At 40.4% G+C, this 16,098-nt stretch overlaps 1 protein-coding gene across 1 annotated transcript in view; it reads right to left on the reverse strand.

The window, feature by feature from the left end:
* Window positions 1–7,489: 7,489 nt before the first annotated feature.
* Window positions 7,490–16,098, reverse strand: part of CNTNAP5 (contactin associated protein family member 5) — an 886,665-nt gene continuing 878,056 nt past the window's right edge. The window contains exons 22-24 of the mRNA XM_080671382.1: window positions 13,042–13,260; window positions 11,517–11,588; window positions 7,490–8,654 (exon numbers count right to left, since the gene is read on the reverse strand). Of these exons, the coding sequence (XP_080527508.1) occupies window positions 8,458–8,654; window positions 11,517–11,588; window positions 13,042–13,260 (488 nt within the window). The 3' untranslated portion in view covers window positions 7,490–8,457. The remainder of the gene's footprint in view (window positions 8,655–11,516; window positions 11,589–13,041; window positions 13,261–16,098) is intronic.

Consider the following 16,098-nt stretch of genomic DNA (forward strand, 5'->3'; position numbering starts at 1 on the left):
TTGAGGGCTCAGGTGAGGCGCGTTCCCCTTTCCACCAGCCAGCTCTGTCCCTAATGCTTGTGCCCCCGCTCAAGGGTGGATTTCACTTCCTACGCTTGGCTTTCAGAAACGTGGCTGTGCTGCTGTAAAGACTGTGCAGCCACAGCTCACGTGTGTTCAGAGTGCTTTCAGTCCCTCTCCCTCTCCCATTCTCTCTCTCTCATACACACATCACACACATGTATATGCATACCTAAAGCATATATGCCCATGCATGTATACACATATACATGTACATATATTCTCAAGTGTCTCTCCAGATCAAACAGCACTCCTCAACTGCAGGCATATACCAGAAACCTGCTCCACATCTATACTTGTTGCCTCGTTGAAATCTCAAACTGAACAAAAACCTCAAATTGCAATCATTATCTGCCTTTCTCACTTTGTAGGCACTAATTCTCAAAACAAAATTATCTATTTGCTTTCATTCAGTTGCTTCAGTCAAAAATTTATATTCTTTCTTGATCCTTTTATACCCCTCACACTCTCCTCCCTGTCCATCAGCAAGCCTTCTTGGTTCTGTTTGGACCCAGGTACAGTTACAATTTCTGATACAATAGCCCTCATCCAAGCCATTATCACCACCCTCAGTCTAACAAATCTCTCTTCCTCCCTTTATTTTCCTATGGTTCATTTTCCATTTAGCAGTTAGAAGCTTTTTTAACAGGTAAAACTGATAGTGTCACTTTTTTGTTTAAAACCCATGTTAGTTTTTAATTTCTGTGTGCTGACTGACTACCCCCTACACAGAAGTCTTAACACCATATGGAGCGAGTTCTGTTTCACACTAATGCATGCTTAATATCTCAAACACATCACACCCCAGTTGGGTTAAGACCCTGTGAGAAGAGGAAGGTGAGGTGAGATAAGAAATGCGGCTGTGATGAGTGGACGCTCATGAGGGTAACGAAGAGGCTCTGGGTTTTATGCAGACAGCTAAAACGGGAAGGCTCCAGAGTCCTGTATATGACTTTTTATCAAGTCAATAAACTTGCCTTTTTACACATTTGAGCCAGGCATGCAGGCCAGTGTAATTTAGCAGAGCAATAAGAAAGCTCATGACAGCACTTACAGTTCTGCTGAAATCAATAAACCAGGGAGCAGGAGATCCATGTTTCTCCAGCAGCCCCACAGGCCATGTTGTCTGGGAGTGAACAGTCTGAGGAAGGAGAATGGGAGCTAAGGGAGGAATTGTTTGATTCTTCATTAACTCAAGGAAACACAGAAAGGCACATTTTTTTTCTTCCACACAAAATCATACAAAATTCTCTCTTTATTAAATATACATTATTTACAGTTTAAATCTTTCTTCTGTACAACAGTAACGATAGAAAACAAAGAAATCTAAGGCTAACTTTTATTTTTTCCCCATACAGTGTATTAAGACAGTTTACATGGTTTACAAAACTGGTGGAAAGAGGCAACATCACTTGGGATTCTGTTTTGAAAACAAAAATAAGGAGGTCAAGAGGAAAAGCTAGTCTCTGGCAGATCTACAAAGAGAGATGACCTGTTGTTTGCTTTTGCCATAAATAGAGTATGACATATATATTTTTTGGACGAAGTTGTTTTGCAGTTTATTGTTTAATTGTTAACATTAATCTCCCTATTCTTTCTCATTCCTCAGAAAGAACTTCAGGCCAGTGTGACATGGATCTCCCATCTGAAATGGACACCTCAATGCTCTGTCAAAGAGACCAGCAAATTGCAGCCCGTGGATTAAATCTGACCTCTTGCCTACTTTTCATAAGTAAAGTTTCACTGGAACACAGCCATGCCCGTTTGCCTATGCATGGCCACCTTCCCGCACAACAGCAGAGGTGAGCTGTTGCAACAGAGTCTGTCTACAAAACCTAAAATATAGACTCTCTGTTTCTACAGAAAAATCTTAACTGACTCCTTACCCATCATTCATGGAGGCCGAGGGAACAACCAGATTCAGAAGGAAAGTGTTTGCGTTGGACCTCACTAAACACAAAGTCCCTCTCACAATATAACTATGCCATTTTAAGCAAGGTTTGATATGTATGTATATTTAGACAGAATAAGGTTGTACAGATGACACTGCCATTCAAAGAGAAGAAAGTATGCTAATATTTCATGTAAAGCGTTTGGGATGGGGTTGGCCATAATTGAAATCTATATCTAGGTAGATGTCTATTAATATTATCCCTTAAAGTTTCACTGAAAGTTTCTTTTTATGGGTCTTCCAGAGACTCTACAGAGTACTGAGATGCTTCTTTTGGATACACTTTACCTTTACATGTGCTCTGAGATTATTCTGGCATCTGAGACAGGGAAGAATATGATGCTAATCAAAGTATGATAAGATTTAATCCCTAAACAATTAGCTTCTCTTTTGTTCATGGCTTGGGACTACTCTCCTAATTTTTTTACTATTATTTGTAAGAGTTTTCCTGTGTCATCAGGGAGGATTGAAGAAAACAGTATTCTCAGGTAGTGTTAGATGGTGGGTCCCTGACTTTCAGGAATGGAGCATGCCATACTTTCATTTGTCATTATGATATGCCTATGGATTTCAGGACTTCAGGGATTCCATCAATGGGGTTTCCAATCAGGATAGTTCAGGAGAGTGAATTAGGATTTTTCTGACCATTTCATTTCTTTAAAGTTGTATTTAGGTGCTCAACCTAGGCACATTAGATCATATGGTGATAGATCTAAATTTTCTGGAGAAATCCTGATGAAATTAAAATCATGAAAAAAGAGATGTGGTTGGAGTAGAGCTGAGAACTGTCAAAAATATTAGGCAAAGTGCAGTAAAGAATTCTTCATGCAAAGCCCAGGATGTTGCCTCTTTCCCTAATGTTTGAGCCAATGATCAGAACGCACTAAAGAGACTCCTGAGTTAGGAGCCAGGAGAATGGGAAGAGCTGTTGCCACTGGCCCATGGTGGATTCAGTGGCCCCCTTCACCTGGGACAGCTACCAAATTTTGCCACACATTCCCCCTCAACATGTTCCCAGCAGCTGTGCTCAGAACATCAAAAACAACTTTTATCTTAATTCTTGCTCATGTCTGCTTAACCACTTCATGGACTTTATATGCTACAAATGACAGACAACTAGCTTACAAAGTATATTTCACTAAAAAATGTGCTTTTTTATTCTTCTTCAGAGTACCTTAGTGCAAAATAAGAGAAAATTTACTTAAATAGCAAAAGAGTAAAATATTAAAAGCTTATATGATGGTTTCAAATAAATGACACCTCAAAATGGAATGTGTGTCTTTCCCTATTAAACACATATGTGTATAGAATGTCCTGAAGAAAGCGTGAACAGCAGCCCTATTTTTATGAAGTGTTTGTATATGTGTGTATTTGCATTTTTATTCTTTCTAGGAGGTTCAACTATATGGAATTTATGAAAGCATGATAAAACCATGGACAACCAATTTCTAAAAACTAGATGGCTTAACAAGTGTGTGGGTGAGGGAATAGGAGGAGATGCTAAGAACAACTAAAGAACAGTGTATGGAAGTAATTCAATTACACTTTGTGTCTTTTAGAGAAAACATTTTCAAACTGCATGAGAAACATGAAATAGCACTCAGTTGTGCTCAAAATATTCTGAAAGTTTTGAGTTTGGTTTCAACTTTTTCCATTAATCACTTTTGCATCTGCAGGAAAAAGGGGCCCTCTTTATTTAATGGGTCAACTTGTGACATTTAGGACAACTGAAGACTAAATGCGTCCAATCATTTAGGTTAAGGGAAAGTGTTTCTCAAATTTCCCTGTTCAGGCTGGTGTTACCAGGTGGTTTTGTTAAGCTGTAGCTTTGGGAGAATTCAAAGGAAGCCCAGGTGTTGGTGATCAAACTGTCAATCCTTTTTATAAGAAACTAGAGGCCCAGTGCATTAATTTGTGCACCAGTGGCATCCATTGGCCTGGCCTGTGGGATCAGGCCAAACCCAGCACTCCCACATCCCCCTAGGGGTCCCAGATTGCGAGAGGGCACAGGCCAGGCCGAAGGACCCCACTGGTGCATGATTGGGGCTGGGGAGGGACACAGGAGGTTGGCGAGCTGGGGAGAGATTGTGGGAGGGCTCCAGCGCATGTCCGGCCTGTCTTGTTCAGTCCTGATTGGCTGGACCCCAGCAGCAAGCTAACCTATCAGTTGGAGCATCTGCCCCTGGTGGTCAGTGCACATCATAGGGAGTGGCTGAGCAGCCTTAGCATATCATTAGGATATTATGCTTTGATTGGTTGAATGGATGACCGGACACTTAGCATATTAGGCTTTTATTATATAGGATAATTCCAATGGCCTGGTTCCTATCTCTCTGAACATCTTGGAAAAGACTCTGCTTATAGCTCCCCATGCTACTCCTCTAACTGAATGAGCTTTCTGCTGAAGAGACATGTGTGACTTTCAGGATTGAAAAAAATTCAGCCAGAGAACAGAGCTGAGATCTCTCTTAAATGGACAACAACATTAAGTTAGTAATTTGCTCAAAGGTACACTTCTTCTGGTTCTCAGAGAGCTCTTCAGGACAAAAGAGGGTTTTAGGAGGAGTTGGAGTACAACAAAACCATTAAGAGCATCTGGGAAAGCAATGGCATGCAATAGGTCCTAATGGATGTTAAAGAAGAATTAATAAAAGAGGAGGAGGGAGCAGAAGTGGAGAAGAGGGTTCCTAAATTGTCACTTAGGACTGGTTGATGGGAAGGGGGCTTTCCAGAATCCCCAAACCAGAAGTGAATAAGGAGAATTCAGCCTCCAGATATACTTTAGAGACAGGGACATTTACTCCTGCTGCCCCTAAAGATTCATTCTGTCTCCACCTGCAGGAACATTTCTGCATCAATATGTATTTGCTTTGAGGAGGAGAAAAAGCAGCTTATTGAAGGTGAAAGTAATAAACAAGAAAAAAGGTTACAAATATTTTCCAGAAATTTGCCTTTTTTTTTTTTTAGTCTCTAGCAAGGGCTTCACAAAAATAATTTTGCAGTACCTTTGTTCTACATTCTACAGCACTTTATGCATACCCTACTATAACAAGATATGCCCGTTACAACAAAATGTGTTAGACTTCGGGCAAGCACAAGGTGTAATTTATATTTCACACCCAAAATCTAGCATAGCCCCTGAGGTACTGAGCACTGAATAAATACCTCATGAGTGAAGAAAGAAAGAAGAGAACAATCTAGTTCTTTTGTTCTGGTCCTGCTTTATGGTGGCCAAAAGGGGGAAGTTGGCTTATTACCATGCCTGTTAATACTAAAGAGAATAATACCTATTTTAAAAAGCTGCCCTAGGATTCTTAAGATAAATCTCTCATATGCAGTTGAGAGTGAATAGAAGAGGCTAAGCTGTTCATAAAAATATATCTAGAGAAGTGATAAGTCTCTAATTCTCCAGATGAATTCTCATAGAAACCATGGCAATCTAACTTACTGATACAATGAATGATGCAGTGGGTGTTAAATATGTTATATGGTAAACAGATGCACTATTACTTGCATAAATAGATTTGTTTGGTGGAAGGATATCAATGAAATAGCCTCCTTAGAATGTGAAATTACACAGGTATTTTTGGTTTTACTGTACGGTGACCACATTTGATTAATTTTTTGTGTAAACAGCAGTTAACAAAGACTGAAGGTTAAAGTGGAAACTTATGATAGTCCAGTTGGCCAGAGCAGGCATTCAGAAAATGTGATTACTGAAGCAGGAAGGGTGGTAAAGGAGGGATTAGAAATATTTCAAAATCTTTTTTAGAGTATAATTGTTCAAAGATTGAAAAAGTCACACAATTAAGAAACTGCACAAAACTACATGGACTATGGTACCACTGAGAAAAGACAGGCAGAGTTGGCACTATTTCCAACTGAAAATTGAGTTTTCTTTGGAGGAGGCAGCTCACTTGCTGTCATTTGCATCCAGTAAAAGGTTTGCTGAGTTTATGAAATAATCGCACCCTGTAAAAGTATTTCTACTGCAGCCCCGAGACTCTCTTCTAAGAGTAGCATGCAGAGTGCGCTGTCTTGTCATTTGTCTTCAGGCCTAGGATATGTAGTGTGTGGTATAGAGAGTCTACATATGCAGGGAGGTACACTGGCAGGTTCTCAGTAGCAAGGAAAGAGCATTGCAAATTCTTCACCCTGCCGAACTGCCTATGATCATATATATGTAGATTAGAAAAGCAAATACTCTACGTTGGCCTGCCTAGTCCTCCACTTCTTCCGTAAGCACTGTATCAGCAAAATATCGTCCTTGTTTTTTCCAGCTTTATTACTCACATGTTCCTTTTCCTTTCCATTTCATTATCAGAGAGGCTTCAGGCTAAACCCACTACATTTCATGGAGACTTTTATCTCCCGGGACAAAGGACTGCATAGCCCAGCAAATGGCTGATTTATACAGACTTTTTATAGAAATAGAAAACTCAAAAGTAAAAGTGGAAATAGGAAAGGACATGGCAGGAAAAAAACAGTATTTAAACATCTTTCCTCCTATTAATAGATCATTCATCTTATTAAAGGAGAAGAAAAAAAAACGGTGCCTTTGTTAGAATCACATTAAAACAAATTTACTAGCAAAAAGATATAATGGAAGTGATGAAAGGATTAACAATTCAGAGAAAATTTCAAGGAGATCCTGTGTAATTACAACATCTTAAAATTGAGAAATAGATTACAAACTAAATCCTTACACCACGTTCTCTGAAAGCAGAGCCTGAAAAGTCCGGAAATCAAAAGAAGCCAGTGCATACCTCACTGGGAGCCTCCTCATGCAGGACTGCCTTAATACTGGGGATGCACACTGGGAACAAGATGGAATGCCCACTGTCAAGTCTGGGAACAGTGATGTGGTGATTGTTTCCCCAACAGAATCTGCCTTGTAAAGAGAAGGAGCAAGAACGTTCCACTTCTGTGGAGCATTATATGGGCTTGCCCACATCCTGGAGCATTTATATTGCTTCCCCTTATGTTTTTTTCCAAGTTGGCCCAGAGGCAAAGGGTGAGGGATATTGCTGCAGCAAGATCCCCAGAATTCCTACCTCCACCTGGTGAGTGAACTTAAGATGCCTTCTTGAAGGAATGCTTGTATTTCTTCGATGCTTTGTCATCAAAGGGGCAAAGACTAGGAAATCTGTCACCACCTTGTCTAGCACATTATGCCTATAAGAAGATGTGTGTATGTGTGTGTGTGAGTGTGCACATGTGCAGATTTGATAATGTGATGTGCTCCAGAGCCTAGGGCGCCTCCAAAGGTTAGCAGGGAGGATTTGCTGTAGCAAACCATGCCTCAGATGCCAGTGCATCCTGAACCTCCTAGGAGCTGGCTCGATGGACAGGTGGGTCATCATGCCTACTCTGAAATATACAACCTGCATCTCTTTCTTCACGAGATGTCTAGTGAGTGGATGGAGGAGAAGATTTGTGTTTGGTTGGTATTTTTCTTCTTTTGTGTGGTCTTTTTTTAAGCTAAATTAAGGTGGCTTAAGCTCATTCATGGAACCAATTTAAACTGTTATTTGAATGTATTATGTTTCATATGTGTGTGTGTGTGTGTGTGTGTGTGTGTGTGTGTGTGTATATATATATATATATATATATATATATATATATATATATATATCAGTAAAAATAATCCCAGGACTAACCTAGCTAACATTTCTTATGAAGTTGGCTGAGGCATTTTTGAAGTTATGGGACATCTACTTCCTAGTAGCACTCTTCCTCCTCCTAGCATTAAGCCACTATTCCCATGCTTCCTCTAATGTTAGGCTGGAGTATGCTGTTCAGTGTGTTGGCCCTAGAGAGAGTGGTAAGGCAGGAGCACAAGGACAGCTCACTGTCATCAGGACTCCTATGTTAAAAAATACTCAGGGGATAATAGTCAGATGAAAAAAGGTTATGCGTTAGGTCAATGGGGTTCCTATGGTACAAACATTAACACAAAACAATCCTCTCTTGTTCCTTTTAAAATGACACTGAAGGAAGTCAGGCCTCTAGCATCTTCTTTCCTACCCTCAGTTCCCTGGTCGGAACAGACTTGAAATGGGGAGGACGTCAAAGATGACTGATTAACAGCTAAGTCAACCTGAGGTTCAAAGTAAGCCTGCTGGACTGATGGCAGTGAACCGAAGGTGCATCTGAGAAACTGGAATACAGAACTGCATATGCACATATGCACACATGTCTCTCCCTTGTCTAGAAGTAAAGTCAGTCTCGAGAGATCATTACCAACACAATAGGTTTGTCAAAGGAAGACAGTGGCCATAGCTGCCTGGTCTTCTGGGCTGGGTCAGGGGTAAATGCCATGGTTGATGCAGGTATGATCCGAAAATAAATGAGGAACAAATAAGAAAAAGAAAAGGACAGAATTAAGAGACAGAGAAAGAGGAGGAGAAAAAATTAACAAGAGTATTTGTTGACCCTGTAGATTTTCAAATGAAATATTCCCGCTTGCACTCGCTCACTGTATTTTGCAAGTCAATGTCATTTCTGAAGGAACTGTCCACGTTTGCTGGGTATTCCTTCTCCTTTATCTGGTTAGTGCGATGTGACTGCTTATGCTGGTAAAGGAACCGTGCCATGATGCCGACGATGGAGAAGATGATGAATATCACCACTGCGATTACTCCTGTGGAGAAAGGGGCGAGGAGAGAAAACATTGTCACGGAGGATCAGCCACTCCAGGGAGGTGATTCGGTCCAGACAAGGAAGCTGCTTAGGGGGAAACATAAGAAAATAAAACAAAACAACAATAAAGCTCTGCCACATGCCTGGAAATAAAGACCAGCTGAAACACCCTCAGTCTTCAATTACAAAAAGCAACCTCTTCCAGAATAGGAAGAAAGCCAGTTTACATCAGAGGTTGCATTTAATGGACTAAGATTGCTATAAAATAAATATGTAATGAGACTAGCAAAATATTTTATTAAATTTCTTCAAGACCCTCTTCAAAGAATGTGTCAGAATCAGTTGCAATTAGCACATTTTTGTAACCTTGCAAATAAGCATTTTATAACTACTTTTGCATCCTAGGAAATAATATTTAACTATCTCACAACACAATAATGCTCTCCTGATGTAAGTGTGGTGATGGTATATGTTTGCTTTGCTAAAATGTTTTATTAATAACAAAATGCTTCCCAAACATTTAGGGCATTCCTAAACTGCTCTGCATGCTTCCAGACCAGGCTAGCTAGAGATGGTATGCCTCTGTCCTTCGGAAATGCAAAGCCAGCTGAAATGCAAGTTTCTGCCCAATTGTGTCAGATTCCTCCTGCTTTGCTTGTTTGTGATTTTACTGGACCTACTTGGCAAATCGCCCTTGCTGACCTCTAAGGTCTTATTTCTATCTTTGCCAGGAAGGCTCTTGGGATATGAAGAGCAAAGTCAGCAAAGGGATATTAAAAATGTGGACACTGCCACTTTTAAAAGGAGGCTATGTCTACATGGGAATGTAAGTTTCTCAACATTAACATTTGAAAACTATTTATTATTTTCAAAGATAAGTTATTACTAATGTTGAAATATTAGTATGTAATCTTCTGTTTTCTTTTAAGTAGGATGGATATTGGTAAAATATGTTTATTTTAAAGTTACTTTTGAACACCCTGCATTGTGATTTATGTAAACAGGAACTTTAGAGAGTTAAATACATTAAATGCATATCACCTATGGATTTTTATCAGAGCTGAGGCCCTGATTAAGACAGCTTATCTTTTAAAATAAAGCATTATGTAATATGTCTGCCACTCTTTTAGAACCAGACAGAGTGAAACCTCCTAAGTTAACAAACCGGCGGGTGACTCCCAGGAACAGCTGAGCCTTAGGAGATGAAATACAAACTGGCTGCTCCTCCCGCACATGCGGTACTCAGCGTGGGAGGCTGTGCTAGCCTCGGAGTGTCCCCTGGGGTTGGGATGACTTTCCTGCTCTTGTAGATACTTACAAAAGGATGTACATGGGTGGGGAAAAGTGAGCGGTCACATACGTCTTTTCTCACTTGCCAAATGAGAAATTAATTACAGGAAGAGAAACAAGCACCAAATTATTCCCTGTTCATTGATGCCAAACTAAATGCAAGTTGGACTCTTTTCCCTGAAGCAGAAATTCATATCAGACATTTTAGGAACTTCCTTAAGGAGGCGGGTTTTCTTTCCTCACAATCCCACTGCCAGGCTGTGCCTTTGAGCTCCAACAGCTGTTTGCACTTCCCTCAAAGCACTGCTCATAGCCTCTATGTTGTCTGTTTACTCGGCCTGTTCCCCACCAGACCAGGAGTTCTTTGAAAGCAGTGCCCATATCTTTCACCCTCTATTTCTATACTGAGCACAAGCCCTGACCCAAAGTTGGGGCTCATTAACTAGAAGTTAAATAAGTGGCTACTGCCATCTTTTAAAAGGACCCCTCCTAACTACCAGAGGCAGGGATGGGGTTCCTGCTAGGCTGTGGTCCTCAGATGGAAATGAATTTAGTATCTTGCCGGGGGCCATAAAAGAAGAATTTGGTCTTACTTCCTGGTCAGCCCTACTTCCTGATTGAGCAAGGACAAAGCAAGGACAAGGAAAGCCCGCGCGCCCAAGGGCCAGAAGAACCCCCCATATCAGAATAACCGATCAGCTAGGACAGATACCCAGTCCCCAACCAATCATCCCATGGCAACTCCCTATCCTACCCCTCCCCTCTTGAGTGCTTATATACCGTAACACTCGAATAAAAAAACGAGGCTTGATCAGGAACCTTGTCTTGCCTCCGTTCTTCGTGTTCCTTGTTTGTTTCATTCTCTTAGGTGGTTCCTGCGTGCCCTCGTTGCTGCCCCGCGGGCCGGGGCAGTATCTCACAGGTATCTGCCATTAAACAGGTTTGGGAGGCAATCTGTGTTGCAAGACCCAAATGGAAAAATCAAGACTATCGGAGGCTGCAGCAAGCTGAAGTGAATGAAAGGGGCTGGGAGGCCAGCAGGCAGTGAGACAATGGGACGCCAAGGGAGCGGGGAAGCTGAGCTCACCTCAGAGCAGCCAAGATCTGCATCTGTAGCATGTGCTGCTGGATCAAAACTACAGTCTGAGGGCTTCACTTTCAGCTCATTAGATCCAACCTAAATCACTTATGGAGCAAACCCAACAGGATGCAGCTTCCCGCATCTGTCTGCCCCAGTATGGCCCTTTCCCATACGTAATTTTACTGGATTGCTTGGCTTGTGCTTCAGGAAAATAGACACCTGGATGAGATGAATGCAATGCACACTGCCTGTCTCTAAGTAAATTATCCAGCTGTTGAGTCAGTAGTCAGCTGCCTGAGAATCAGGGTGGGGTGCATCCGTGGAGCTGCTGGCGCCATAAGCACACAGAACTGTTTGTGAAAAGGCTCATGGACTTGCAGGTACCATGAGGTCCTGGGTGCTGGATGGCATTAAGGAAGGACTCAGATACACTTCTCCAAAGTACAGAATTACTTGTGCCTTTTCTGCTTTCATCAACAAGGAATGGTTTACCTCCAATGACAGCCGAGTCACTTTGAATTGCATTGGTGAGTGGTTCCCGCTCATCTCTCTTCCCAAATGGATCTGAAAGAAGCAAGAAACAGGAGCTTTCACTCCTCACTGAAAGTCCTGGGAAGAGGACTATTGCACGGAGTTGGGATGACACACCTGAGGATGAGACCAGTTGCTCTCAAATGGTGGTGAGTTGGGATTTTGAGAAAAAATCAAGCAAACACTCTCAAAAAAGCATTTGAAACACACTGCTTAACACCATAGTTGCATGACCTGGTAAGCTTCTGTGTAATTTGTAAGGTCAGTGGTTAAAACAGATGACGGCAGTACCCTGCCCATGTGTGCTGTGGCCTACTGCTTCCCTCTTGGCCTACCCTCTGTGCTTGGCTGGACAATGGCTTCTCACCTCAAGCACACATGCCCCTCTGCTTCTGCTGCAAGAGGACACTGAGCCCATGGACAGGGAAGGACAAAAGTGCTGAAGAATTAATATCTCAAACCCTCACTAAGGAGAGGGGATTTAACTTTGTGGACATTAACATACATGGGATAAGGAAAAGTGCATTGCATTGAAAAGTACATATATGTGGGTTTGAGTCACTTGGTCTGGTGATATTGAGCTAGATACAAGTTTACATAATCTACAAATGCATTAATAGGTGGCACTTATTAATAACACTCATACATATGCATAGAGTACATGTGAGATTTCCAGGACCTGTAGCACCTGTCACTATGATCATTTAATCCTTAGGAAAAGACTATAGCATGAGTACTCTTTATTTTTATTGTTTCACAGATAAGGACATTACAGTGATACCATTAATTAACTTGTCCAGAGTCCTAGATTTAATTCATGGAAGATTTTAAATTAAATCAAGGCTGGCCAACTGTCACATTTGTGTTCTTTCTATTGCACCTCATTGCTGCAGGAAAATGCAGAGATCAGAGTGAGCAGGCAGCAAAACTCAGTCCTTTCTGTGCTGATATTTAATAACTTATTCAGCATTGATTAACACACTAGATTAAAACAAATACTGGGAACACTTCAGGACATCCAGGATGATCATGAATATGCAAGATAAAATAGCTACTTTACGGAGTGTAAAACAGATGTGTGTGTGGATGAACGTGCTGTGGGGCTTTCCTATATTAAAAAAGTAGGTTTTAATCACATGACTTGTATTAGTCAACGGCCAGCTTGTCTTTCTAAGTCCCAAACTATTTAATCCTTAGAGAAGAAACCATTTAAACAGTAGTAACTAATATATGTCTATATAGTAATATATGGAAATATGCTTTTAGTTCTAAGTATTCATTGTATTAAAAATAAGACAATATTAATACATATGGAAATTACCTATGAAAAATCAATCCTACCTATGAAAAATCAATCCTACTCTTTAACCACCTGTATGCATACAAGATAAGGAACTGAGTAATATTAATCTTTAACCTGGAAGCTTTTGAAGACATCAAAAGTAGTGCTACTGATATAAGTTCCATTGGGTATTCTCTTGTGTACCTGAGGAAGAATGAACCGTAGTCACTGCATTCACATCTGAATCCGTCCCAGAGCCACAGCTGGCTTCTGTCAGGGCTCCTTGAATGATCACCGGTGCGATGGTCATGTGGCGCAGAGCTGCCTTCAGCGGTGCTATGTGGTTATACCGGACTGAAGACAGGCACCCAACAAAACCCAGGCTGTTTGCTTTAGCGACTGCAGAATCTAATCCGACATTCTCTGCAACATGAAAGACAAGCACCTTTCTTTTTCAAACTATGCTCTATACCTTCTTTAAAAAAAACTTTATTGTTTACATTTTATATTTATGATTACTTTGTTTTAGCGTCAGGTGCACAGCATAGTGGTTAAACAATCATATACGTTACAAAGTGATCTCCCCAGTATTTGCAATACCCATCTGGAACAATCCATATATATAAAAGGCTAATATGCAAAGTTTGACCGTGAGACTGGGAGTTTGATTGCTTGCTATGATGTGTCCTGACCACTAGGGGGAAGCACGTGGAATGAAGGGAGGCCCCGGCCAGCAGGTGGCAGCCAGAAGCCAGGCCTAGGGACCCTACCCATGCACGATTTTCCTGCACTGGGCCTCTAGTATATATATTATTGACAATATACCCTATGCTGTACTTCACATCCCCAAATATTTTGTGACTGCCAACTTGTACTTAAACCCTTTACCTTTTTTTACCCAATCCCCCAGCCCTCCTTTCTCTGGCAACCATCTTATCTTCTTTTAAATAATGCCTAAAATTACAGATATTACCTTATTTTTGAATGAGGGAAATCACCCTCTCTTTCTACGTCCTCTCCCCAAACTCTCCTTCCACTAAAGCATCAATATATCAACCACAGATCATTAAAAAAATCCTACCTGGGCCATCTCTGCTTTGAGATAATGTTTCAAACTTTCAAAATTTTTTCACATATTTTATGAGCTGTAACAAAGACAATAAATCTCTCCTACACTCTAGATGTTTTATAGAATGTATATCATTATATCCATCACCATTTATCAATGAATGCTGGTAATAAGTTCAAACATACTACAATGCTCATTACAACATTTAACTCAAAGATATAGAAGGAAATAAGTGAAAAGAGGCAGACAGAGAGGTTATAAGTCAAAGTGGTCCTCCCAGAAGTTTATCACATTCAAATGTGCTAAGTGGCCTGTGTTGATGGACCTTCTGTTCAAGATTTTCACCTGCTCAGTTCTGTTCTTGGTATTCATTGGTGAGCCTGGCTTTTCTAAAACAGCATTCAACCTCCCAAAATATCTTTGAGTCTTTATAAAAGAAGAAGACACAAACATTTGTGACTCACAGAAAGACCAATGTCTCATTTTCTTCAATGTTTGTAGTAAGATTACTCAGTGGCCAGTTCTTTTTAACAGGAATCATTTGAACAAATTGCTATGATGGAATCATATAAAACTATAATACACAATGAGCCTTTTTCCCCCTTGAGGTATAATAGTTTTGACACTATTAGATGTTTCAAATAGTTATTTTATTATGATAATTTATTTTTTAAATATATTTTTATTGATTTCAGAGAGGAAAGTAGAGGGAGAGAGAGATAGAAACATCAATGATGAGAGAGAATATTATGACAATTTATTTTTTGGAAGAGTGCAGAAACTTTTCTCTCTATCAGGATAGATTATAACATTTCAATTCATAAACAGTCAAAGAGTGCTTCTATGACCTCTATGCAAGCATTTTGTTGGCAGCATTTAGATAAAGATGCAATAAGAATATGGAAGAAAATGAGAAATTGACATCCCTTAATTCTTTTTCTAGTTTTGCTCTCTTTATACTCTCCCCCTTTAGGCACAGAACAGTGGTTAAACAACCATATACTTTATAAAGTGATCTCCCAGTATTTGCAGTACCCACATGTAAATCTCACTAACTTGTCATCCTCACAGGAAAAGGGAAACAAGCCATGTGAATTAATGTTATATGGCCATGTAACAAGTTACCACAAACTTAAACTAAACAGCATAAAACAGCATACCTTTACGATCTTATATTCTGTAGAAGTCTTGACATGGGTCTTACTGGACTGAAACCAAGATGCTACAAGGCTACATTTCTTCTAGAGGTTCCAGGGCAGAATGCATTTCTTTTCCTTTTCTGGATGCTAAAAGTCACCATGTTCCTTGGCTTATAGCTGCCTTATTTTACCTTCAGAGCCAGCAAAGTTCTATTTGTTGTACCTTCCTTCCATTACATCTACTTATAATTCTATTATTTTGCCCCCTCTTCTACTTTTAAGGACCATTGCAATTACACTGGGATCACCCAGATAATCTTGGGTGATTACCCCATTTTAAGGCCAGCTGGTTAGCAACAGTAAGATTGTTTGCAAATTTAACTCCTCTTAGACCCTTGGCCTAACACATTCACAGGTTCTGAGAGTTAGGACTTGGATGTCTTTGTGGGTCATTATTCTCCCCACCACTCCAGGTCTGGGATTCTGTGAGAACTCTCCAGGTATCCTGCAGTGCTGGCGCATAGTTGTTACTTACTACTGGAAGAATTCATAGGTTTATTTCTTATCATAGCCTTAAATGTCATTATCTCATAAAAGATTTCTTGGACAGTGTTAGGCAATAGTCTTCCAGACCAAGAAGCTTTAAGACTGGGTGCTATTTACTGAATGGCTCCAAAAATCAATGTAACCAGCTATAATTCAGAATGCACGGTAGCTACTAATTGACAGTTATCAGGGATAGAATTATAGAGCAGAAGTATGTAGCAGAGGAGGCCAAAGGAAAGTATAAACTGGCATGGCATTTTGCTTTGTAGGATTTGGAAGCAGTGGAAAGTGACATGGCATTGTTGCTATACCTTGAGGTTGTAAGTTAACAGTACCAGACCTCGTTCCCAGAACCTAGTGAGAAAGAAGCCCAGATGGCTGGCAAGATCTCTGAAGGTCATCACTATGACGACTCACATAAATACAAGCTCCAGGTACAAGAATAGGCACATGGATGAATCAGGGGAAATACCAGAAAATGACATTCTCTCCTTAAAGAAAGAACTG

This window comes from Plecotus auritus, assembly GCF_963455305.1.
Source record: "Plecotus auritus genome assembly, chromosome: 5".
Classification (NCBI taxonomy): domain Eukaryota; kingdom Metazoa; phylum Chordata; class Mammalia; order Chiroptera; family Vespertilionidae; genus Plecotus; species Plecotus auritus.